General features: G+C 53.3%; 1 protein-coding gene across 3 annotated transcripts; it reads left to right on the top strand.

The window, feature by feature from the left end:
• The first annotated feature begins 1,000 nt into the window (after positions 1-1,000).
• On the top strand, positions 1,001-24,246 carry ksr1a (kinase suppressor of ras 1a). Of its 3 annotated transcripts, none has more exons than XM_062485902.1 (21): positions 1,001-1,499; positions 7,994-8,134; positions 10,730-10,877; positions 11,141-11,618; positions 14,555-14,724; positions 16,293-16,362; positions 16,656-16,739; positions 17,049-17,110; positions 17,207-17,316; positions 17,659-17,812; positions 18,633-18,674; positions 18,995-19,043; positions 19,160-19,238; positions 19,497-19,796; positions 19,923-20,119; positions 20,229-20,289; positions 20,375-20,508; positions 20,828-20,959; positions 21,442-21,577; positions 21,690-21,823; positions 22,698-24,246. In XM_062485902.1, exons 1-21 carry the CDS (start codon positions 1,290-1,292, stop codon positions 22,702-22,704), a joined length of 2,898 nt encoding a protein of 965 aa, XP_062341886.1. In that variant the 5' UTR covers positions 1,001-1,289; the 3' UTR covers positions 22,705-24,246. The 3 variants fall into 3 exon arrangements, with proteins under 3 accessions (XP_062341886.1, XP_062341885.1, XP_062341887.1); XM_062485901.1 differs by having other exon boundaries at positions 1,002-1,499; positions 20,193-20,289; XM_062485903.1 differs by lacking the exon at positions 18,633-18,674 and having other exon boundaries at positions 1,002-1,499; positions 20,193-20,289.
• The last annotated feature ends 593 nt before the right edge of the window (positions 24,247-24,839 follow it).

Genomic DNA, 24,839 nt, shown 5'->3' with positions numbered 1-24,839 from the left:
GCACCTCCCTGGACGGGCCTTTGTCTAACGCAACATGATCAGTCACATCAACATGCTGTGCTCCCTCTCCACACCTCCACCACCTCCCTATCCCTGCAGGCCTGACCGCGCCACACCTTCTGACCAGGACTGCTGCACCCGGAGCTCTGCTGAGCAGGACCAGAGGTACCCTCTCCCTTCCCCTCAGCCCACAGAGCCTGACAGACTGACAACAGATGGTGGGGGGTTGTGTTGGTGGCGAGGGGGGTAGGGGGGTGGTAGAGGACTAAACGTGTGACTCAGACTCAAGTGGTAATCATGGTGTATAATAAGAGGGAACATCTCACCCTCAACACCACGGTGAGCCTCGTTCATGATAGCTTGATTGGCAAGACCTGCGCTGCCCTCCCACACACACACATGTGCAGTTAAACACACACCCCAGCTCTCCATGGTCCTGATCTGCCTCTAACCTGAGACCAGGGTGATGGAGGGGTGATGGGGGTGGGAGGCGGGATATGAAGCTTTCCAGGGACTGTGTGTGTGTGTGTTTGTGTTTGTTTATAGCAGCAGAACTGAACGGTTCCTCTCTTGTCTGACTCTGCCACCCTCGTCTGCCTGCAAAGTCACACCGACTCAGACAGTCTTCAGTAGAGCATCAGAACAAAGAATCTATAGTTTATTAATACTCAGATGTCTTAACAATGCATTACGCTAATATCCGATTTGATCAGGCGAGTACAACGTAGGCCTCCAACCTGCAGACATAGCGATGAGCCTGAAGTGAAACGCTAGCCGACCATAGCCTTGTGTGCTTTAAATAAGCGGATGTCCACTGCACAAGAACTTCATTTCCCAAATTGCAACGCGCCCCATGATGTTTCCAACAGCTGACAGACGGCAGAAAGGCTCTGCTGTCAGAGAGAGAGAGAGAGAGAGAGAGAGAGAGAGAGAGAGAGAGAGAGAGAGAGAGAGAGAGAGAGCGAAAGAGAGAGAGAGAGAGCGAAAGAGAGAGAGAGAGCGAAAGAGAGAGAGAGAGAGAGAGAGAGAGAGAGACCGAGCCTCTCGGCTAAACGGACAGAACACAGCCCTAGCAGCCCTAGCACTACCGGACTTTGCACTGCCTTGTTCTAGGATATTATCATCAGCGAGCATCGTTTTCATTTCCCCCCCAATACAATTATTGAGTTATTTGGGAGATTTCAACCGGGACATTCGTTAAGTTCCGTTATATCGTGTCGCCGTTGCATGTGCATTTCAACATTCACAGTTTGACTCAAGCCCTAAAAGCGGAGCCCAAATGCCGAGGAATGGATAGTGTGACTGATAACGGTGGAAAGATGGTCGAGAGTGATGAGCACTCGGAGAGGGGTAGCGGCGGTGGCGCAGCGATGGCCGCGCTACATCAATGCGAACTCATCCAGAACATGATTGAAATCTCCATCTCCAGTTTACAGGGGCTCCGGACCAAATGCGCCGCATCCAACGACCTTACACAACAAGAAATCCGTACTTTGGAGGTAATAAAAGGCATAAATACGGGCGTCCAATTTGCAGAGTCATGTAGCCTATATGTCCGCCTTGGTGCTTATAGCGAGGCTCCATATGAGTGAGTGAGCCTATTTTGCACAATTCACTGCAGTTCTTTGCTGTAGCCTTGCGCGATGCAATGGATTAATGGTTATTTCAAGAATATAACCCTGCATGGAGGGCTTCCATATTTCTGCTTTGGCTAAATATAGACGCCCCTCCGGACGCTTGATCTCATTCTGACCTCTTTCTCTAGGTGAAATATTTGGCATGGACCCCCGGATATTTTGTTTGCAGCACTATTGTGTGCAGTTTACATCAAACGGGTCCAATTCCACTCATTCTAAGCTTTCAAACTGGGTTTGTCTATAATTTCGTCTTGGTTCACGATTTTGTGTTTCTGCATCAGGCAAATCCAGTTGAGGGGCAAATCAAATTTGCCAATATAATAACATTTGATGGAAATGAATCTCATGTCAATACTAGTAGTTCCTGCATAACTGTCAGCAAATGTCTATTAATTGACGTGTGTACTTGCACTGCCATTAAAGCTCTTGCACCGGTGTGTAATTCATTGTTGAGATGTGTGCAGATCATTCTGACGAACTAGTAATGATTTCCGCAGAGGGACTGCGAAGGCCTGTAGGCTACATGAATGGTAGCTATAGCCCTGTATATGCAGCCGACTCGGAGATATTGTTTGGAACGGCTGAATTGTAACCGATCTCGAAAGGCCTTATCTTCTACCTTCCTTTCCGACATCTATTAATATAGAAATATTAGAAGGAAAACAGGATACCAATCGTGTCTCGAGTTCGCTCGGCAGTGATTTAGCTGAAACACTGAGTTGGGGGGGGAGAGGCAACGAGAGAACTTGTGTCATATGAAGGATGCTAAAAAGGGCTGTTCGTGTCCGCTCCTAGCTTTAGCGCCAATCCAACCGATACTTTCACTTCTTCCTTCTCTCTGCGGTTTTCTGGACTCCAGACTATCATACAGACTCAAAACGTCGAAGTCAGCTAACTTGGTAGCGTTCTGGTACTGTTGGTACTTTTACTAAACCTACATACCAGGTTTCAAATCCATCAATCCATCAAGCGTGCCTCAATGTGTCTCTCTCTCAGCAGAGCAGGAGTATATCTCAACTGTGCTTCACGACCAGTGGAAAATATCAGTTGTCTTGATACAAGTAAATGACCGAAGCGCTCTGATTCCTGAGGGAAAGCAGGGCTGTCACACTCAGAGTGCAAACATGGCTGTTGCTTCCAGAGACCAAGAGAGGCTTGAACTCATATTAGATTCTCACTGAAAGAGCTTTGTTATTCCACTTGAGGGCAGGTTCTTTACAGATCCTTCCCAGTGAGGAGATAATAGTGCTCTGCTCTTCAAGTGGAGGACTGCAAGGTAGTAAGGTACTTCAGTTTCCACAGGCTTATCCCTGACGTGTGGCACCTCTCTCTCTCACCATCTCTCTCTGTCTCACTCTCTCTGTCTCTCCCTCTCTCTTCCTCCCTCTATCTCTTTCTATCTCTCTCCCTCTTTCTCCCACATACAAAACTATTGGTGTGTGTCAGTCTGAGAGTGTATTTGTGTGTGTAGACCCTCCTGTCTCTCTCCCTGTGTCCGTGTTCCTGCTGGAGCGCTGGTCTGAGGGAGAGCAGGGGAGATGATGGACACCATCAGCAGCCCTGCTCCCCTCAGCGTGACTGCGTTCAGACCGCGTTTCACACCAGCCAGACCAGAGCAGAGTCTAGATCTCTGCTTTACACTGAGCCGGGATCCTCATTCAGTGTATGTTGATGATCCTGGTGATTAATTCTCTTTCTGTTAATATTTTGGATGAGTGCTGCTCTCACATCGCCAGCACAGGTGATCCAGCCTGAACCTCTTGGAAGAGCATTGTTGTTTTGTCTTCTCATGATGTTGGGCCGAGTTTTCTGCTTGCTCGTGGCTGGGTCTATATTTAGACTTCTTTCCTCCTACGCATTTTCAGGGTTGGTTGTTAAATAAGAAAATCAAATGACGTGCAAAGAGTCTGAGAGATAGAGAGAGAGAGAGAGGCAAGCGGGAGGAAAAGGGTGGGGAGAATCAGCCAATCAGCAGGGCTTCCTCCTATGACATGGCAACCGCTGTGTGTGCTTCTGCCACCATAGGAGGAAGTGTTGTGTGATTGTAAAGGACGACTCTCTTTTTTAGGGGGTGGGGGTGAAGGGAAGATGAAAATTGCCTTCGATGGACAGAGCTGCATCACAATGCTAGTGTTTTTAGAAACTGCCTGTTAAAATGGTTCTTAGTGGACTCCCTCCCTCCTTCCCTCCTTCCCTCCCTTCCGTTAACTCAGAGGACAGTGATTCTGTGAAGGGGATTGGCTGACGAAGGGTCACCTGGGCTTGATGTGAACTCTGACCTCTGGATCCAGTCCCAGCTTCCTCAGAAGGCCACGGTGCCGGTGTGTTAAGGACAACTCTCTGAGCGTTCTCTGTGAGGAGGTCATGGGTGGATGAGAGGGTGGAGGGCCTGCGGGCTCATGCAGGATGTGGTGGATGCAGTCATGACCCAGCTAGACTCTACAGCTGGGATTCACTTCACTGCTCTCTGTGTCTGTGTCTCAGTCAGCAGAGATGTTAGTCTTTCTCACATACTTGTTAGCACAGTGGCTTATCCACTGTTTCCATGTGCCTACTGAAGTTATGTGAGAGAGAAACAGACAGAAAGACAGAGAGACACAGTGAGACAGACAGACAGACACAGAGAGTGAGACAGACATACAGACAGAGGGAGAGACACATTGAGACACACAGACAGACACAGAGAGAGTGAGACAGACAGACAGACAGACACAGAGAGAGAGTGAGACAGACAGACGGCTACTGTCTACGATGGGAAGATACACAGGTCTGTGTATCGGCTACTCCGATACACAGACCTGCCCGGTACAGACCTGCCTGGTACAGACCGGCTGGTTGTGACTCTTATCTCAGAGATCCCAGAGTTAGTGTGTTTTCTGGCGCCCCTTCACCTGCCTGTCCCGCAGGCGGCCTGTCCCGCAGGCGGCCTGTCCTGCAGGCAGCAGGAGGTGTGGGGTGAAGGTGTGGAGGTGTGGTGGGGTGGAGGTGTGGAGGGGTGGTGGGGTGGAGGGGTGGAGGTGTGGAGGGGTGGTGGGGTGGAGGTGTGGAGGGGTGGAAGTGTGAGGTGTGGTGGAGGAATGGAGGTGTGGTGGAGGTGTGGTGGGGTGGAGGTGTGGTGGGGTGGAGGTGTGGAGGTGTGGTGGGGTGGAGGGGTGGAGGTGTGGAGGGGTGGAGGTGTGGAGGGGTGGAGGGGTGGTGGGGTGGAGGTGGGGTGGAGGTGGGGTGGAGGGGTGGAGGTGTGGTGGGGTGGAGGGGTGGAGGTGTGGGGTGGAGGTGTGGTAGGGTGGAGGTGTGGGGTGGATGTGTGAGGTGTGGTGGGGTGGAGGGGTGGAGGTGTGGGGTGGAGGGGTGGAGGTGTGGGGTGGAGGTGTGAGGTGTGAGGTGTGGTGGGGTGGAGGGGTGGAGGTGTGGCGTCTCTCAGATGAACAACCTGACGAGCTGGTAATGGTTGGCTTTTTTAAAGAAACAAAACACCTTTAGTGTTTGTGTGAAGTCCAGGAAATGAAAATCAAATAGTGGTCTAATGAAGGATAGAGCAACAGTGGAGGTGTGTGTGTGTGTGCGTGCGTGCGTGCGTGCATGCGTGTGTGTGTATCTGCATGCGTGTGTGTGGGGGGTGACATTTCAGCAGGTGCTCTGTGTTGTGGTGTTTCACCTCTCTGGGAAAATCCCACTCAACACTGCTGACGGCTCTGTGGGGTTGCTAGGCAACCTGACGTCACTCCTGCACTAGTGTATTGTTCACTGCACTGCCTGTGTATGTGTGTGTGTGGCTGTATGTGTGTGTGTGCCTGTGTGTTTGTGTGCCTGTGTGTGCCTGTGTGTGTGTCTGTGTGCCCGTGTGTGTGTGTGCCTGTGTGTGTGCGCCTGTGTGCCTGTGTGTGTGTGTGTGTCCCTGTGTGTGTGTGTGTATGTGTGTGTGTGCCTGTGTATGTGTGTGTGTGTATGTGTGTGTGTGCCTGTGTGTTTGTGTGCCTGTGTGCCCGTGTGTGTGTGTGTGCCTGTGTGTGTGCGCCTGTGTGCCCGTGTGTGTGTGTGTGATACAAATGTCTTTCACGCCCAGCCTCACCAAACACACAGGGTTGGTGTCTGGGTGTGTGTGTGTGTGTGTGTGTGTGTGTGTGTGTGTGGGTCGGTGTCTCTGTGTGTGTGTGTCTGTGTGTGTCTGTGTGTGTGTGTGTGTGTGTGGGTGGGTGTGTGTGTGTCACCCTTTAAGCAGAGCAGGTGCTAACCTGCAGTGTCAGTCTTACTGAAAGAGACTAAGAGACTTTTTTTTCCTAGACTAATGTTAGGGTTAGACTAGGGTTAGAGTTAGGGTCAGACTAGGGTTAGAGTTAGGGTTAGACTAGGGTTAGAGTTAGACTAGGGTTAGACTAGGGTTAGCGTTAGACTAGGGGTTAGGGTTAGACTAGGGTTAGAGTTAGGGTTAGACTAGGGTTAGACTAGGGTTAGTGTTAGACTAGGGGTTAGGGTTAGACTAGGAAAGTAATCCCGGATCGTTGTCTGTATGAATACCAGCCTCATCTTTCAGCACGGTGGGGTTCTGGAAGGCTGGGGTTCTGGAAGGCTGAGGTTCTGGAAGGCTTGGGTTCTGGAAGGCTGGGGTTCTGGAAGGCTGAGGTTCTGGAAGGCTGGGGTTCTGGAAGGCTGAGGTTCTGGAAACTGCTCATCACTCCACCCACAGTACCGGATCCTTTCATTGGCTGCTCAACTGCATGTACCTAAAATAGCGGTCAAAGTCCAGAGGTGTTGTGGTAAATAGAGCGGGGCTGAATCGACCCTAAAACCCTGAGTTCCACACAGATAAGGAAGTGCCATAGCTGTCCAGTTCATTGAGGCGGGCGATCGGGGGGGTCTTTCTCTCCGTATCTCTCTCTGTCTCTGTCTCTCTCTCTGTCTCTCTCTCTGTGTGGTCTCTCTGTCTCTCTCTCTGTGTGGTCTCTCTGTCTCTCTCTCTCTGTGTGGTCTCTCTCTCTCTCTCTATCATATCTCTCTCACTGGATAGGCTTTTGTTGGTTCCTGCCAGGCTGTCTCTCACAACCCAAGGCCACACTTTCTCTCTGAGGGTGTGCTTGACTCTGCAAGGCCTTTCTGTGAGCTGCTTGGTGTGTGTGTTTGTGTGTGGGAGAGGGAGTGAATGAGCTGAGGAAAGACTGCTGGATGCTTGTGTTGCTCCTGAGTGTGGGCTGGTGGTTCGGTTGGCCCGGGGACACAGCGTGTAATGGACACTCAGTGATGGAGGTGAGATAAGGAGACACACAATACGACACAGCAGAGCAGCGCTGGCCTCAGCAAACTAACACCACAGCCCTGCTAGCAAGAGCTACTCACAGGAGGGGGCCTGGGCGGGGGGCTGGAGGGGGCCTGGGCGGGGGGCTGGAGGGGGCCTGGGCGGGGGGCTGGAGGGGGCCTGGGCGGGGGGCTGGAGGGGGCCGGTGGGGAGGGGTGGGGGGCCGGTAGGCAGGAACGTAGGTGTCCTTGTAATGTTTGTGGAGGAGTTTAAGGTGTCTCTCTTTTGCCTTCTTCTGCCAGTCAGAATGAAACTGGTCAGGGGTCTACAAGTCATGTCTTGACACCTATTTATTAATTTCCTCTTCATGTCTGTTCCTTTGAGTTGGAAAAAGAGAGATCATAAGTCTTTGGTTTATCTTGAGCGGCGAGACCCTGCCTCGCTGCAGCCAAACCTCTGTTTGTGGTGGGTGGAGGAGGGGGGTTGGTGTGGTGTGTGTGTGTGAGTGTGAGGTCGGTACAGGTGAGGGCTGGTGGTGGTGGGGGGGGCAGTGTGTGTGTGTGTGTGTCTGCTAGCCTCACTGTGAACTCTGTGTGTTCCAGGGCTGTGATGTCACAGTGTCCCGCCCACAGCGACTGAAATGTTCCAATGACACTTGGTTGCCATGCCAGCAGTGCAGATGCCCTCGGTGGCTGTTCCCATCCCATAATAACAGCTATTTATATCTGTTTGACAGCCCTGCTGCTGGAGGCTAAAGCAACTAAAAAGAGGGTTAAAATAAGAATCCTGTTAGATGTCTGTGTGGGTGATGGTCTGGCTGTGTGGAGGAGGACGAGATGTGTGTTTGTGTGACTGGAATAATTTAAGTGTCAGATTAGCCTCTCTGGATAATTCTGGGATAAGATAGATAGTAGATGGTGAGAGATGATCTGCTGTGCGTGCATGTGTGAGTGTGTGTGTGTGTTCTATGTTGTGTAAGTTCTGCGTTGCTGTCTGTCTGTCTACAGAGGAGTGTGTTGTATCTGACAGGCATTAGACCTGCTCCCAGCGCCCCTAACCTCCCTGCCCCCCCTCCAGCCCCTCTAACCCCCCTCCCCTCTGCTGTGTGCTCTGCCGCCCCCTGCAGGTGAAGCTTATGAAGTACATCTGCAAGCAGCTGCAGTGTAAGCGGAAGGTTCCGGAGCAGGAGCGTCCGGTGGGGCTTGACAGCTTCCCCAGGCTGGGGGACTGGCTCCGCACCATCAACCTGCGGACGGAGCTCATCCAGGTACGTACTGCTGGTTCTGCTGCTGGTCTGCAGCTGGTCTGCTGCTGGTCTGCAGGGCTCTGCTGCTGGTTTTGCTGCTGGTTTTGCTGCTGGTTCTGCTGCTGGTCTGCAGGGCTCTGCTGCTGGTTTTGCTGCTGGTTTTGCTGCTGGTTCTGCTGCTGGTCTGTAGGGCTCTGCAGCTGGTCTGATGCTGGTTCTGCTGCTGGTTCTGCTGCTGGTCTGCAGGGCTCTGCTGCTGGTTTTGCTGCTGGTTTTGCTGCTGGTTCTGCTGCTGGTCTGCAGGGCTCTGCTGCTGGTTTTGCTGCTGGTTTTGCTGCTGGTTCTGCTGCTGGTCTGTAGGGCTCTGCAGCTGGTCTGATGCTGGTTCTGCTGCTGGTTCTGCTGCTGGTCTGTTGCTGGTTCTGCTGCTGGTCTGATGCTGGTTCTGCTGCTGGTCTGTAGGGCTCTGCAGCTGGTCTGATGCTGGTTCTGCTGCTGGTCTGTAGGGCTCTGCAGCTGGTCTGATGCTGGTTCTGCTGCTGGTCTGCAGGGCTCTGCAGCTGGTCTGCAGGGCTCTGCAGCTGGTCTGCTGCTGGTCTGCTGCTGGTTCTGCAGCTGGTCTGCAGGGCTCTGCAGCTGGTCTGCTGCTGGTTCTGCTGCTGGTCTGCAGGGCTCTGCAGCTGGTCTGATGCTGGTCTGTAGGGCTCTGCTGTCCTCTGGAGTCTCTTCAGGCTGACCTGTCCAGTCACCCTCCCTGGACAGCCCCCAGGAGTCCAGGTCTGGCTGGGGAGAGGCAGGGGAGAGGCAGGGTGGAGGTTGGGGAGAGGCAGGGGAGAGGCAGGGTGGAGGCAGGGGAGTGGCAGGGTTGAGGCAGGGTTGAGGCAGGGTTGAGGCAGGGTTGAGGCAGGGGAGAGGCAGGGGAGAGGCAGGGGAGAGGCAAGGTGGAGGCTGGGGAGAGGCAGGGGAGAGGCAGGGGAGAGACAGGGTGGAGGCAGCAGTGACCAGGCCAGGGACTCTGGATGTCAGAGATGAACCACTTTGCTTGGGTGCCTGTCTGTGTGTGTGCATGTATCTGTGTGTGTGTGTGTGTTGTCTGTCTGAATGTTCAAGTATGGCTGTATTTCGTGATTGTTGTGCTGAATGATTTGGTCTTGGATCAGACAAGCTGATGAGACCATGGTAACCACCACAGGACCTCCAGCCAGCTAGACAGCATAACCCTAACTCTAGACAGCATAACCCTAACTCTAGACAGCATAACCCTAACTCTAGACAGCATAACCCTAACTCTAGACAGCATAACCCTAACTCTAGACAGCATAACCCTAACTCTAACTCTAGACAGCATAACCCTAACCCTAGACAGCATAACCCTAACTCTAGACAGGGCTGCGGCCCTGGAACACATCCCTGGTTCTTTGTGTGACTGTGTGTGTGTGTGTGAGTGTGTGTGTGAGTGTGTGTGTGTGTGTGTGTGTGTGTGTGAGTGCATGTGTGTGATCACAGAGCATCCTAGTTCCACCACAAGGTCACTCAGAGAAGACAGCCATGGTTACATTTACATTTTACATTTAGTCATTTAGCAGACGCTCTTATCCAGAGCGACTTACAGTAAGTACAGGGACATTCCCCCAAGGCAAGTAGGGTGAAGTGCCTTGCCCAAGGACACAACGTCATTTAGCATGGCCGGGAATCGAACTGGCAACCTTCAGATTACTAGCCCGACTCCCTCACCGCTCAGCCACCTGAGTCCCTGGTGTCAGCTCACGCATGGTTCTCAGTTAAATATCCCACCAGAGCCCCCCCAGGTGAGGGGCTGTACTCACCCAGCCAGCAGTGGACTTGCTCTGTTTTTGTTCATGAAGTAAGCAGCTCTTACATAATGTTCTGTAACCTGACTCTCTGTGGATGTGGGAGAGTCAGCGCGATGCGGGTCAGTGTGTTTCTCATGCTAAGGCCTCTCAGTGACACGTTCTGGAAGGTTTCCAAGCGGGTGAGCCTGCTCCTATACCTTACATGCAACACCAGCTGAGGAGGGCCAGGACCTCCAGAACAAGGGCCACTTCAGGAAACGCATTCTTAGTTTTGTCTTTGTTAATATAGCAGATGCTCTTGTGTAGCAGATGAAGGAGTACTGATCACAGAGCATGTGACGACAGCAGCCCCACCTCTTCCTCTTTAGCATTGTGAACTTTTAACCAGATAAAGGGCTCAGGTGTGGGGCTTAGCTGGTGTCTGTGTGTCTGTGTCTGAGTGTGTGTGTATGTGTATGTGTGTGTGTGTATGTGTGTGTGTGTGTGTATGTGTGGGTGTGTGTGTATGTGTGGGTGTGTGTGTGTGTGTGTGTGTATGTGTGGGTGTGTGTGTATGTGTGTGTGTGTGTGTATGTGTGGGTGTGTGTGTATGTGTGTGTGTGTATGTGTGGGTGTCTGTGAAGTCACGTTACCTGGCCGGGTTGGTAGAACTCCTCCACATGGCCGGGATTAGTGCTGGTGGAGAGCAGGATGAGCCAGGCCCGAGTGAATGTTGTGTACGTATGGAATGTATATTCTTGTGGCCCAGCTCAGCTCACCCCTCCCTCCCCCTCTTCCCCTCCCTCCCCCCTCTCTCTCCCAGGCGGTGCCAGTCCAGCTGTCCCTAGATGCCCTGCTGCAGATGCCAGGCTCCCAGGTCAGAGAGACCATGAGGAGGCTAGGCTCCAGCTCCGAGGAGTGCGGCCGGCTCAGCGCTGCCCTCTCCTGCCTGAAGACTGCCACTGAGTCAGGTGGGTGGACCTCCAGGAGAGAGGCCCTGGTCTGGGGGTGGACCTCCAGGAGAGAGGCCCTGGTCTGGGGGTGGACCTCAAGGAGAGGCCCTGGTCTGGGGGAGGCCCAGGGCGGAGAGTAGGGAACGAGGTGTCACCTGGTATGTGTATCCCTGATGGTGTGTTTAACCCTCTGTGTGTGTGTGTGTCCTCTGTGTGTGTGTGTCCTCTGTGTGTGTGTGTCCTCTGTGTGTGTGTGTCCTCTGTGTGTGTGTGTCCTCCAGGAGGAGAGCTGAGGGAGGATGGGGGCCCCTGGCTGTCTGAGCCCCCCCGTAGAGACAGCGGCTCTCTGCTTCCCATGGACCCCCTGGGGTGCCCACTCCGCCCCCACAGCCCCTCCCCCCTGGCCCGGCCCTCCACAACCCCCTCCACCCCCTCCACCCCCTGCTCCGCCTGTGCCCCCGCTCGGCCTGCCTCCGTCTCCACAGCCCCACTCCCAGAGGGGGCCTACCTTTACTCAGACACCCCCCTCACGGACCCCTTCCCCATGTCTGCGGCCCGCGCTGGCTGGCTCCAGGGACACGCTCCCTCCACGCCCCCCGCCACTCCGCCCTCCAGGAGGCGTCACAGGCTAAAACCCCCCTGCACCCCCCCGCCGCCCTCCCGCAAGGTCCTGCAGCTGCTACCCAACATCACCCTCACCCGCAGCAAGAGCCACGAATCACAGCTGGGCAACCGCATCGAGGACCCGCCCACCAGCAAGTACGTCACTTCCTGTCTTCCTGTTGTATGAGCTGTCAGATGTGAGCCAGATCGTTGACCGGGGTGGGGGGGGGGGGGGGGGGTGGTCGGGGGCTACAGAGGGATTTGATAGTAGGGATGCATCGATTATAGATTTTGATATTACGATATTATTTCACAACATTAGTGTGTTGATAAGTCACAAACTAGTAGCAGCTCAACCTAGCAACAGGAGAAAACGTCATCATTTGGCGCCGGCGGGCTGAAGGGGAATCAGGGCTTTTTCGTAATTCTCCAGAACTGTTAGCAAACTCAAACTGTTGAGTGAGAACAGAAACACTCTGTGTCTTTACGGTTACAAAACCTAGACGTTTTATATCGCAGTTAATAGTAAAGTTGGTTAATCACTGCATCCCTATGTGATACTGGGTGGATCGATTGGATATATCAGTGTGAGGCTGGTTCTGGATGCCTGTATATGTGTGTGAGGCTGGTTCAGCTCAGAGCCAGAGAGAGAGAGTTGAGAGTCAACTCCATCGCCTTCAATTAGACATATTTTTTTCCAATATGGCCGCAGTGGCTTCGGTGAGTCTTTTCTTTCATTTAGATCTCCCGCGCAGCTTTGTTTGGAACTGTTTCCTGACATATGAACCACGTGACCACCTAGCTTCCTGACACTGTGTTGACGCAACTCTTTCTCTCTACGTTTCATGCATGTGGCACCTTCCTAGTCAGAGTTAGAGTTAGCAGGGGGTGCATTTCTTGGCACGACACACCAGCCCTGCCCCGAAATGCACCCCCCCTCCATGTCATTTCTGTTCTGTATATCCCAGCATCAAATGATTCTTACTGTACATTGAGGGGACTAATATGAGTAACCAGAGTACGTTTCATGCATGTGGCACCTTCCTAGTCAGAGTTAGGGGGTAATCAAAGGTGGGGAAAAAGGGTAGAAAAAAAAAAAGTCATTCTGATGTCTTTTTTTCTTTTTTTTGCAACCATAAGTGGTCTTTCCGTCCACTCCAAACCCGAGTGGTTAGGGTTAGGGTTAGTGCTCCGAGCACTCGGGTTTGGAGTGGACGGAAAGATACAGAGATTGGTTCTAGCAAATGTAAGTGGGAATGTGGCTTAAGCCTCACCCTAACCTCAGTGTGGCCTGTTACCCCCCCCTAAAACACTGTTACCCCCCCTAAAACACTGTTACCCCCCCTAAAACACTGTTACCCCCCCTAAAACACTGTTACCCCCCCCCTAAAACACTGTTACCCCCCCCTAAAACACTGTTACCCCCCCTAAAACACTGTTACCCCCCCTAAAACACTGTTACTCCCCCTAAAACACTGTTACCCCCCCCCTAAAACACTGTTACCCCCCCCTAAAACACTGTTACCCCCCCCTAAAACACTGTTACCCCCCCTAAAACACTGTTACCCCCCCCTAAAACACTGTTACCCCCCCCTAAAACACTGTTACCCCCCCCCTAAAACACTGTTACCCCCCCCTAAAACACTGTTACCCCCCCTAAAACACTGTTACCCCCCCCCTAAAACACTGTTACCCCCCCTTAAAACACTGTTACCCCCCCCTAAAACACTGTTACCCCCCCTAAAGCACTGTTACCCCCCCCCTAAAACACTGTTACCCCCCCTAAAACACTGTTACCCCCCCCCCTAAAACACTGTTACCCCCCCAAAAACACTGTTACCCCCCCTAAAACACTGTTACCCCCCCCTAAAACACTGTTACCCCCCCCCTAAAACACTGTTACCCCCCCCAAAACACTGTTACCCCCCCTAAAACACTGTTACCCCCCCCAAAACACTGTTACCCCCCCTAAAACACTGTTACCCCCCCCCTAAAACACTGTTACCCCCCCCCTTAAAAGACTGTTACCCCCCCCAAAACACTGTTACCCCCCCTAAAACACTGTTACCCCCCCCCTAAAACACTGTTACCCCCCCCCTTAAAACACTGTTACCCCCCCCCTAAAACACTGTTACCCCCCCCCTGAAAGACTGTTACCCCCCCTTAAAAGACTGTTACCCCCCCTAAAACACTGTTACCCCCCCCCCTAAAACACTGTTACCCCCCCCCCCTTAAAAGACTGTTACCCCCCCCAAAACACTGTTACCCCCCCTAAAACACTGTTACCCCCCCCTAAAACACTGTTACCCCCCCCTTAAAACACTGTTACCCCCCCCTAAAACACTGTTACCCCCCCCCTGAAAGACTGTTACCCCCCCCTAAAAGACTGTTACCCCCCCCCCCTAAAAGACTGTTACCCCCCCCCTAAAAGACTGTTACCCCCCCCCTAAAACACTGTTACCCCCCCTAAAACACTGTTACCCCCCCCCCCCCTAAAAGACTGTTACCTCCCCCCCCCTTAAAAGAATGAACAAATTCACAAGTCCTTTTCAATTGCACCTTTCCAGGTGTAGGGGGGGGAAACAAAAATATTCCAGCATCAAATGATTCCTAATGTACTTTTTGATCTTGCTGGTTGCTCCATGGTTGTACTGTGTTTGGCCTCAGTAATCCTCTACAGATTCCCAGAGATTATGAGTCATGTCAGAACAGGAAGCATTTCCCAGACCTGATGCTCAAAGGAGGGCAAGTCAGATGCATAACTTCTACTTGTCTGTCTGTCTCTCTCCCTGTCTGTCTCTCTCCCTGTCTGTCTCTCTCCATCTCTCTATTTCTGACCAGTGCCAGACAGAGGAGTCTATGCCCCGTGGCGTGGCCTGTCTTTGGCTGCGCTTAGCTGGGCTGAGTTGATCTAGGATGGAGGGTGGAGGGTGGAGAGGATGTCTTAATAATGTGCCCAGGTCCCCCCATCTCTCTCTCTTATATAACTGGGCTGAAACACAGCGAACATCAGATCTCCTGGGTGTGACTGCTGATGTCACTGTTGTCAGGGGTGACAGGGTAGCATGCTGATGACTCTGTGTCCACCACAGGTGCACCAAGAAGAACAAGCTGCTTCTGAACGTGCAGATCAACGGGAACGGGAGTGAGGACCCCTCCTCGCGCTCCTCCCACCTGCCGGCCCGCCCCCCCGGGGCCACAACCGCCCCCTACACCCTGCCCGGCACACCCACCCTCATGGAGGAGCACAGCAGCCTCAAGAGTGAGTCTGAACACACACACACACACACACACAGACAGACAGAGAAACCTTCTACACACCACCAGGAAGGTTCAGGGTTGGCCCAGAAGAAGAACAGCATGCTGGGATAGCTCACACCAATTGCTGTGATCTCAGTGCTGTCTGAGAAATAACACAACCTCACCACACTCCTCACACACACTCAGCAAGTCGATCACACAGCTCAGAGAAAGTGCTGGGAGAGAGCCGATTCTCCCAGCAGGCTGTGTGTGTCTGTGGTGGTTGTGTGGGCCAGTCCCGTGCCAAACCTACGTCACTGGGACATAATCAGATTGGTTGTGACTTGTTCAATGTGGAGTAATAGTGTTTTATGTGATTATCCAGAAGGCGTTGTAGTTTGTGTGGTGGACGACCTCACGTCACCGCTCATGTCAGTAATAATAGGTCCTCTTCATCTCCAGCTTCTGCCCATGCACACGCTGGCCTGACTCATCACTTCTGCCCATGCACACGCTGGCCTGACTCATCACTTCTGCCCATGCACACGCTGGCCTGACTCATCACTTCTGCCCATGCACACGCTGGCCTGACTCATCACTTCTGCCCATGCACACGCTGGCCTGACTCATCACTTCTGCCCATGCACACGCTGGCCTGACTCATCACTTCTGCCCATGCACACGCTGGCCTGACTCATCACTTCTGCCCATGCACACGCTGGCCTGACTCATCACTTCTGCCCATGCACACGCTGGCCTGACTCATTACTTCTGCCCATGCACACGCTGGCCTGACTCATCACTTCTGCCCATGCACACGCTGGCCTGACTCATCACTTCTGCCCATGCACACGCTGGCCTGACTCATCACTTCTGCCCATGCACACGCTGGCCTGACTCATCACTTCTGCCCATGCACACGCTGGCCTGACTCATCACTTCTGCCCATGCACACGCTGGCCTGACTCATCACTTCTGCCCATGCACACGCTGGCCTGACTCATCACTTCTGCCCATGCACACGCTGGCCTGACTCATCACTTCTGCCCATGCACACGCTGGCCTGACTCATCACTTCTGCCCATGCACACGCTGGCCTGACTCATCACTTCTGCCCATGCACACGCTGGCCTGACTCATCACTTCTGCCCATGCACACGCTGGCCTGACTCATCACTTCTGCCCATGCACACACTGGCCTGACTCATCACTTCTGCCCATGCACACGTTGGCCTGACTCATCACTTCTGCCCATGCACACGCTGGCCTGACTCATCACTTCTGCCCATGCACACACTGGCCTGACTCATCACTTCTGCCCATGCACACGCTGGCCTGACTCATCACTTCTGCCCATGCACACGCTGGCCTGACTCATCACTTCTGCCCATGCACACGCTGGCCTGACTCATCACTTCTGCCCATGCACACGCTGGCCTGACTCATCACTTTTCTGCCTCTTTTTCTAACCCCCCCTACTTTATCCCTATCTCTCTCTTTCTATCTCAATTTCTTTCTCTATCTCTCAATTTTCTTTTTATCAATCTCTCTCTCTCTCAATCTCTCTCTCCCCCCCACCCCACCCGTCAGATAACATGTCCGCACATCGCGGATCTCCACAGGCGGTCAGAAGGGATATCGGCCTGGCTGTCACTCACAGGTAGGTCACATGGCTGTCACTCACAGGTAGGTCACCATGGCTACAAACATCAATGCCCATCTAGTTCGCCTAGTACACCTCAAACACAGTCAAACAGAACGGATACTGGATATGAGTCTGACCACCAAAATACTGTTAAACAACTCACTTCTGATCCTTGATCTTCTGCAGTACTTTCTATGTGCACAATTTCTACGTCGCTTTGGATAAAAGCGTCGGCTAAATGAATAGAATGTGAGTATGTATGACAGTGTATCAGCATGACTAACAGAGTGGGCTGTTCTGGGGGGTAGGTTCTCCACCAGGTCCTGGTTATCTCAGACCTGCCAGGTGTGTCAGAGGAACATGATGTTCGGGGTGAAGTGTAAACACTGTCGGTGAGTATCCTGTCTCTCTCAGGGGCGTCTAAGGGGCGTGAGATCATCCATCTGATCAGTCTGTCCTGACCAGGGCTCTGTGTGAGATCATCCATCTGATCAGTCTGTCCTGACCAGGGCTCTGTGTGAGATCATCCATCTGATCAGTCTGTCCTGACCAGGGCTCTGTGTGAGATCATCCATCTGATCAGTCTGTCCTGACCAGGGCTCTGTGTGAGATCATCCATCTGATCAGTCTGTCTTGACCAGGGCTCTGTGTGAGATCATCCATCTGATCAGTCTGTCCTGACCAGGGCTCTGTGTGTGCAGGTTAAAGTGCCACAACAAGTGTACTAAAGAGGCGCCCTCCTGCAGAATCTCTTTTCTGCCAAGTAAGTCTGTCCATCACTTCAACACATCTGCAGTGTCCATACACAGTAAGGACTGACAGAGACAGACCTGTGCTAACCACCTTCTCCCCTGGACAGTCACCAAGATCAGGAGGACTGAGTCTGTTCCCTCCGGCATCAACAATCCTGTGGACCGGCCGGCAGACACTCCTCAGTTTGGGACCTTACCTAAGGCCATCACCAAGAAGGTACACACACACAAGCTCTCTCTCTCTCTCTCTCTCTCTCTCTCTCTCTCTCTCTCTCTCTCTCTCTCTCTCACTCACTCACTCACTCACTCACTCACTCACTCACTCACTCACTCACTCACTGACTCACTGACTCACTGACTCACTCACTCTCACACATACACACACACACATACACACACACTCACACTGATGGATGGTTGAATAGACAGACACACACACATTGATGGATAGATAATATAAAAAAACAAGATATATAGATATAGACACTTACACACACACAAACCGGTTGGAGAGTAGCTGGTGCAGTGGGTGATGTTTTGGTCTTGTGTGCCCTCCCAGGATCACCCTCCAGTTCTGAACCAGCTGGACTCCAGCAGCAACCCCTCCTCCACCACCTCCTCCACGCCCTCCTCCCCCGCCCCCCCCCCCAGTGCCACCCCGCCCCCCAACCCCTCCCCCAAGGGCCACAGGGACAACCGCTTCCACTTCCCAGGTGAGCGCACACACACACAAATTAGCCCAAGGTGCTTCTTGATTACTGGATATTCCGCTGAGTCACTGGTTTTCTGGTAAACATGGAGTGACTATGGCAGCCCCCCTCTCCTGTCCACCACTAACACCAGCGGGGAGGGGGCCAGCGGGGAGGGGGCGGGGAGGGGGCCAGCAGGGAGGGGGCCAGCGAGGAGGGGGCCAGCGGGGAGGGGGCCAGCGGGGAGGGGGCAGGGCGGGGGCCAGCGGGGAGGGGGCCAGCAGGGAGGGGGCAGGGCGGGGGCCAGCGGGGAGGGGGCCAGCGAGGAGGGGGCCAGCGGGGAGGGGGCCAGCAGGGAGGGGGCAGGGTGGGGGCCAGCGGGGAGGGGGCCAGCAGGGAGGGGGCAGGGCGGGGGCCAGTGGGGAGGGGGCCAGCGAGGAGGGGGCCAGCGGGGAGGGGGCCAGCAGGGAGGGGGCAGGGCGGGGGCCAGCGGGGAGGGGGCCAGCGAGGAGGGGGCCAATGGGGAGGGGGCCAGCGGGGAGGGGGCCAGCAGGGAGGGGGCAGGGCGGGGGCCAGCGGGGAGGGGGCCAGCGAGGAGGGGGCCAGCGGGGAGGGGGCCAGCAGGGAGGGGGCAGGGCGGGGGCCAGCGGGGAGGGGGCCAGCAGGGAGGGGGCGGGGAGGGGGGCCAGCGGGGAGGGGGCCAGCGGGGAGGGGGCCAGCGGGGAGGGGGCCAGCGGGGAGGGGGCCAGCGGGGAGGGGGTAGTATCCTATGGCTTCTCTCTAACCCACAATCTTTTTCTCCCAACCATGCCTGTTGTTCTTCCGCTCTCTCTTCCCCCCCAAGCTGCCTGCTACTTTCAGCACAGACAGCAGTTCATCTTCCCTGGTGAGTGGATGCTCCCAGTCTGCTGTGCTGGGTCTCCTCCCCCCTCCTCCCCCTCCACCCTGACCCCCAAAACCTGGTATCACCATCTCTCCCCCTCCCTCTCCCTCTCCTGCATGCGTGCTCAGTTCACATCATGTGAGCTTGCAGTGTCAGTGCTGTGTTGATGTGGTGAGCTGAAGACTGGGTGGAGATGTGTCTCTGTGCCACCTGCTGGGGAGTGTGGGTATTGCATGCCACAACAGAGTAACGCTGTGACCAGTGAAAGGGAGTGCGATGTTTAATAACACTCTCTCTCTTTCTCTCTCTCTGTTTCTCACCAGATGTGTCCAGTTCTCCTACTCTGCATCCAGAAGTCCTTCAGGACAGAGGGTGAGTCTCTCCAGTCTTCACTGTGTTTGCTGTCTATCGTAGGACTGTGGAGAGGGCTGTAGCATTCTCTCCAACCACGTCTGGGCTGTGAGTGCTGATGTTTCTCTGTCCCACAGCAACGAGAGCGAGCCCTCCGCCAACCACCTGCATGCCGACCACCTGCAACCCGAGCTGGCCGAGCATGAAGATGGAGAGGTATGTTTTCAGTGTGTGTGGGTGTGTGTGTGTGTGTGTGTGTGTGAGGGGGTGAGGGGGAGAGGGGGGGAGGGGGAGGGGGAGGGGGAGGGGGGAGAGGGGGAGAGGGGGAGGGGGAGGGGGAGGGGGGAGGGGGAGGGAGGGGGGGAGAGGGGGGGGGGGGAGAGGGGGAGAGGGGGGGAGGGGGAGAGGGAGAGTGTAGAGGTGTTTGTCGCACAACTAAACCAAATCAACGTTATCCGATCCTCTGTCTCAAAGGAGGAAGAGGAGGAGGAGGTCGAGGCTGAGGAGGATGAAGATCCCTGCGTGGAGGAGGAAGAGGAGGAGGAGGAAGGAGAGGAGGAAGAGGAAGAGGAGGAGGAGGAGGAAGGGGACGAGAGTGAGATAAACGGGGGCTCTGAGGGAGAGTGTGATGGGGATGAGCTCCAGGACCTTCCCAGCTCGCGGGGAGGTCACTGGAAGGGTCCGATCTCCCGCAAGGCCAGCCAGACCAGCGTGTACCTGCAGGAGTGGGACATCCCCTTCGAGCAGCTGGACCTGGGAGAGCTCATAGGGAAGGTGAGAGCCGCAACAGCAAGCCGCTAAACCGTCAGTGCTCTGCAGGTTATCTTGGGGCTAGCGCGGGGCTAGCGCGGGGCTAGCGCTTCAGCATGGTTGTGATGTGTTGTGGTACGGCTTCCTCAGGGCCGCTGGGGCAGGGTCCACAAGGGCCGCTGGCACGGAGAGGTGGCCATCCGCCTGCTGGAGATCGACGGGAACAACCAGGACCACCTGAAGCTGTTCAAGAAGGAGGTGATGAACTACAGACAGACCAGACATGAGAACGTGGTCCTCTTCATGGGAGCATGTATGGCTCCTCCCCACCTCGCCATCATCACCAGGTGAGTGGGAACTCTCAACATCTCTCTCTCTGTTCTGGTCTGCTCCTCCTTAACTCAAACTGTCTCCACTAAGTTTCTGTAAAGGTCGGACTCTCTACTCCGTCGTCAGAGACACAAAGAACTCGCTGGACATCAACAAGACGAGACAGATCGCTCAGGAGATTGTGAAGGTGAAGTTTATTCACTGTTGGGTCCAAATGGTCCTCAGTCTCGTACACGGTCAGAGCTTGTGTGTTTGTGTTCCTCCTCGCGTAGGGAATGGGCTATCTTCACGCAAAGGGCATCGTCCACAAAGACTTGAAGTCCAAGAATGTCTTTCATGACACCAACAAGGTGGTGATCACAGACTTTGGACTGTTTGGGATTTCAGGCGTGGTCCAGGAGGGGAGGTAAGATCTACACCTCATCCACTCAGGAATTCTTTGATTTGATTTGAATTCAATTATTTGTCTGTTCCCAGGTGGATTAATGGTGACTGCACAGCGCATGGTGGTTAGCTAATGAGTGCACGTGTGTGTGTGTGTGCATCGTGTGTGTGTTTCGTGTGTGTGTGTGTGCATCGTGTGTGTGTTTCGTGTGTGTGTGTGTGTCGTGTGTGTGTGTGTGTGTGTCGTGTGTGTGTGTCGTGTGTGTGTGTGTGTGTGTGTGTCGTGTGTGTGTGTGTGTGTGTCGTGTGTGTGTGTGTGTGTGTGTGTGTCGTATTCCCAGACGAGAAAACGAGCTGAAGCTTCCACACGGCTGGATTTGTTACCTAGCGCCAGAGATCGTCCGCAGGATGAGTCCTGGAAACAACGAGGACCGCCTGCCCTTCTCCAACGCAGCCGACGTCTACGCCTTCGGGTAACTCTTCCTGTCCCTCTCCCAACACTTCCTGTCCCTCTCCCAACACTTCCTGTCCCTCTCCCAACACTTCCTGTCCCTCTCCCAACACTTCCTGTCCCTCTCTCCCAACACTTCCTGTCCCTCTCCCAAAACTTCCTGTCCCTCTCCCAACACTTCCTGTCCCTCTCTCCCAATACTTCCTGTCCCTCTCTCCCAACACTTCCTGTCCCTCTCTCCCAACACTTCCTGTCCCTCTCTCCCAACATGTCCTGTCCCTCTCTCCCAACACTTCCTGTCCCTCTCCCAACACTTCCTGTCCCTCTCTCCCAACACTTCCTGTCCCTCTCTCCCAATACTTCCTGTCCCTGACTCCAGCCCCTACCCCCTCTGAAGCTGTCGGATCATGACTGACTTCATAATGACAGTCACCGTGCAATGTCTTCAGTGAGGCTTGTTCAGGCCCACAGGACTGATGATGTTGCTTGTTGCCCCCCTTTTAGCACCATTTGGTACGAGCTCCAAGCCAGGGACTGGCCAATCACCAACCAGCCAGTGGAAGCTACCATCTGGCAGGTGGGGAGCGGGGAGGGCATTAAGAAGGTCCTAGCAGAGATCAGCCTGGGCAAAGAGGTCACGGTGAGTGGAGCAGGAACACTGTTTGTGCTAGGTGTGTGTGTGCTGTGTGTGTGCTAGGTGTGAGTGTGTGTGTGTGTGTGTGGAGGCTGATCCTCTGTCTCGATCTCCCCAGGAGATCCTGTGTGCCTGCTGGGCGTACGACCTGAAGGAGAGACCCTCCTTCACCCAGCTGGCAGACCTCCTGGAGAAGCTGCCCAAGCTCAACCGCAGGCTGTCCCACCCCGGACACTTCTGGAAGTCTGCAGAGTATGTATCCTAGACGACACACCTGGAGGCCTTGGGGGGTGGGAGGCGTGGTGGGGGGCGTGACACACCTGGAGGCCTGGGGGCGTGGGGGGCGTGGTGGGGGGCGTGACACACCTGGAGGCCTGGGGGGCGTGGGGGGCGTGGTGGGGGGCGTGACACACCTGGAGGCCTGGAGACATGGGGGGCGTGGTGGGGGGGCGTGACACACCTGGAGGCGTGGGGGGCGTGGTGGGTGGAACTGGATCTCTGTTACCCCCCCCCCCCCCCCATAAAAACCCTTGGCCTTTATTCTGGAGCAGCCTTGTTGTCCAGTAAGACTTGTGGTTGCCATCCTGCCTTTTGATGAAACCATGTCAATGTTCCTCCATGTTCCTAAAGAGTGCTGTCCTACACAGCTGTTACATCAGCTAACAGCTGCTTCCACAGCAAGTCACTCTGCAGACTGGCTGTGTGATGAGCTAGCGACTAGACAGGAACTGTAAAACGTGCGGTGTGACGCTCAGGTTCACCCCGTTGGTAGTACGGTCTCTCTCTCTCTGTCTCTCTCTCTCTCTCTCTCTCTCTCTCTCTCTGTCTCTCTGTCTCTCTGTCTCTCTGTCTCTCTGTCTCTCTGTCTCTGTGTGTGTGTCCCAGTGAGATTATTACCCGGGTTCTCAACCCTTGACCTTTCTTGAGCCTTCATACTGCATTCAATCTCTCCTCCTCCTTCTCCATCTCCCCTCCTCCATCATTACACCTGCTCTTCTCCTCCATGCCTGCCCCATTTCTTCAGTTTTCTCAGACACTGATTCTCTTTTTTTCAAATCACTCTTAACAATGACACTAACAGTCTAACCTTTGTGTTCTCTCTCTCTCTCGTCTTCTCTTAATCTAGGTTGTAGCCGTCTCTATGAAACATGAGCAATGCAAAACAAACAGCCTGGCTCTGCCTTGCATGCAACCGAAATCCTCCGTTCTGAGGGGGTTGATAAAAGCATTGCCCCAGCCTGACGTCGACTGCTTTCCCTGAATCTGCCTGTTCTTCCACATCTGACTGTTGTGTTTCCTTGTGTGGGTGCGGTGGACTACCTCCCTCACTTTTCCCTTCTTGGTCTCCGAGGTCGTGTGTCCATTTAACGTTTTTTCCCTGGCAGAAAAGCGCTGGCGGGGCGCTGGGTAACGCTTCATCTCAGCAGCTCTTAGCTATAGCTATTAGTTAAAACAATATTTTTGGATATTATCGTCTATATTAAGCTGTCATTAGCGGACGTTTTCATCTCTCTGACTGTTGAGTGCCTAACTATCTGAAAAGGAGCGACAGTGACAACACCAGCGCCTTTCTGATAAGTTTACAGATTTTCAACTAGCGGACGCACAAAAAATAAGGAAAAAGGTCGCTGGGTACAGCGCATCTCTCCTCACTCGGAACAACTGAAAACAGACGCTAGCGCTCAGAAAAAAACGCTACATGGACACTCAATCTGAGACTCTTGCCTTCACCTGTGTTCTAGCTACTCTGCATTTTGAACCCGAGGCTTTTGTATGACTGGCTTTCGATGTCTGCTGGGACTGAAGTAGTGTGGCCGCTGGCTGTGGGCCCTGTCCTTGGCTCGCTCTGCTCTCCTTTACGTCTGGACTCTGCACCGATGTGGTTTTGTCCGCCGTCGGGACACAGGCGGCATCGCCCACATGCACTGGGGCTTTAAAGGACCCATGCACTCACTCTCTCTCTCTCCTCCCACATGCACTGGGGCTTTAAAGGACCCATGCACTCACTCTCTCTCTCTCCTCCTCCTCTGGGAGTCTAGCCACCTGTCTCCTCTTCCTTCGCTCTCTGCACTTGTGTGGTGGCATGCGCAAGAGTCGGTCACCGTGCAGACCACTGGCGTCTGTGTGGACATAGTACAGAGCATTATGTCAAACCGGTAGAAACCGGAACGGTTTTGGATGACGGAAATGAAACGTGTCGAGAGTTTGGAGAGTGTGATTGGATAGAGAGTGTGATTGGATGGAGAGTGTGATGGGATAGTCTGTTTTCCCCTCTTGTTTCCTGCTCAGATGATAGCATAACTTATTTTAAATGGTTCCGTGAATATATAGAGATGAAGGACTTCAGTATACCAGTTGACGGTGTGATACCCCTTGCTGTCAGTTTTCTGTCCACTGTCAATGGAATAATAAAAGGTTATTTATTACTGAAGGTCACTTGTTCAGTCACCAAGCAGGAAGTCCTTCTTGGTTGGGGGTGTTAACTAATGTTTCACATTTCATCTAGTTCAGTAAATTCATTCACAGTTCTAGAAAATAGATCAGGAAACTCACACAAAAGTGTCCTATAATTTATTCCGCAAACATTACATCTTGTGCGCGCTTGTGTTAGTACTGTTGTAGATGGCTAGCCTTTGTTCCTGTGTTTGTATATAAGTGTGTGTGTGTGTGTGGGGGGGTGTATCCGGGGGGGGTATCCGGGGAAGAGTGTGGGAGGGTGAGTATATAGTGAATTGAAACTTGGAAGGTTGAGAGATGGAGACTTCTGTGTTGTATTGATATCTATGTAAAATACAGTATGCATGTATATACATTATTTAATGTACAGATCATTAAAATGATTGTTTTAATACTTGTAAAAACATTTTATATGTACTATACATCATGACACATTTAAATAGGTACTGCTCTCCCCTACAGATGTGTATAGCTTTATATTTTTTAACGTAAAAAAAACACTGTATAAAAACTGTACATTTTTTTTTAGAATGAGTCAATGTTTTTTATGTCATGTATAAATTCATATTTTTGTATTGCATGTGACTACTATTCTGTAAACACAGTTTCTGTTTTCATCCATGAAAAACAATAAAACGAAGCTTGTCATGTGATTTTGTGGTGATTGTTTCTTAGTAGCTCCAGCTAATGGGTCAGCCATCAAAAATGCAACAGCCCAGGTTAATGTGTTCAGGATTGTGTTGCATTTTTTGTAAGAGTAGCTACTTATTGCCAGTACATTCTTCATAACCAAGTCAACTTCTCCAACAGC

This window comes from Osmerus eperlanus, chromosome 19 (genome assembly GCF_963692335.1).
Source record: "Osmerus eperlanus chromosome 19, fOsmEpe2.1, whole genome shotgun sequence".
In the NCBI taxonomy this organism is placed as follows: domain Eukaryota; kingdom Metazoa; phylum Chordata; class Actinopteri; order Osmeriformes; family Osmeridae; genus Osmerus; species Osmerus eperlanus.
This window is presented reverse-complemented; position numbering and strand designations above follow the sequence as displayed.

Bases quoted from the DNA above. Each gene is read 5' to 3' on its own strand.
- ksr1a (XM_062485901.1), top strand. From the start codon at position 1,290: ATGGATAGTGTGACTGATAACGGTGGAAAGATGGTCGAGAGTGATGAG. The intron at 19,797-19,922 runs GTGAGAGCCGCA...CGGCTTCCTCAG, and splicing joins TGGGAGAGCTCATAGGGAAG to GGCCGCTGGGGCAGGGTCCA. The intron at 21,578-21,689 runs GTGAGTGGAGCA...CGATCTCCCCAG, and splicing joins GCCTGGGCAAAGAGGTCACG to GAGATCCTGTGTGCCTGCTG.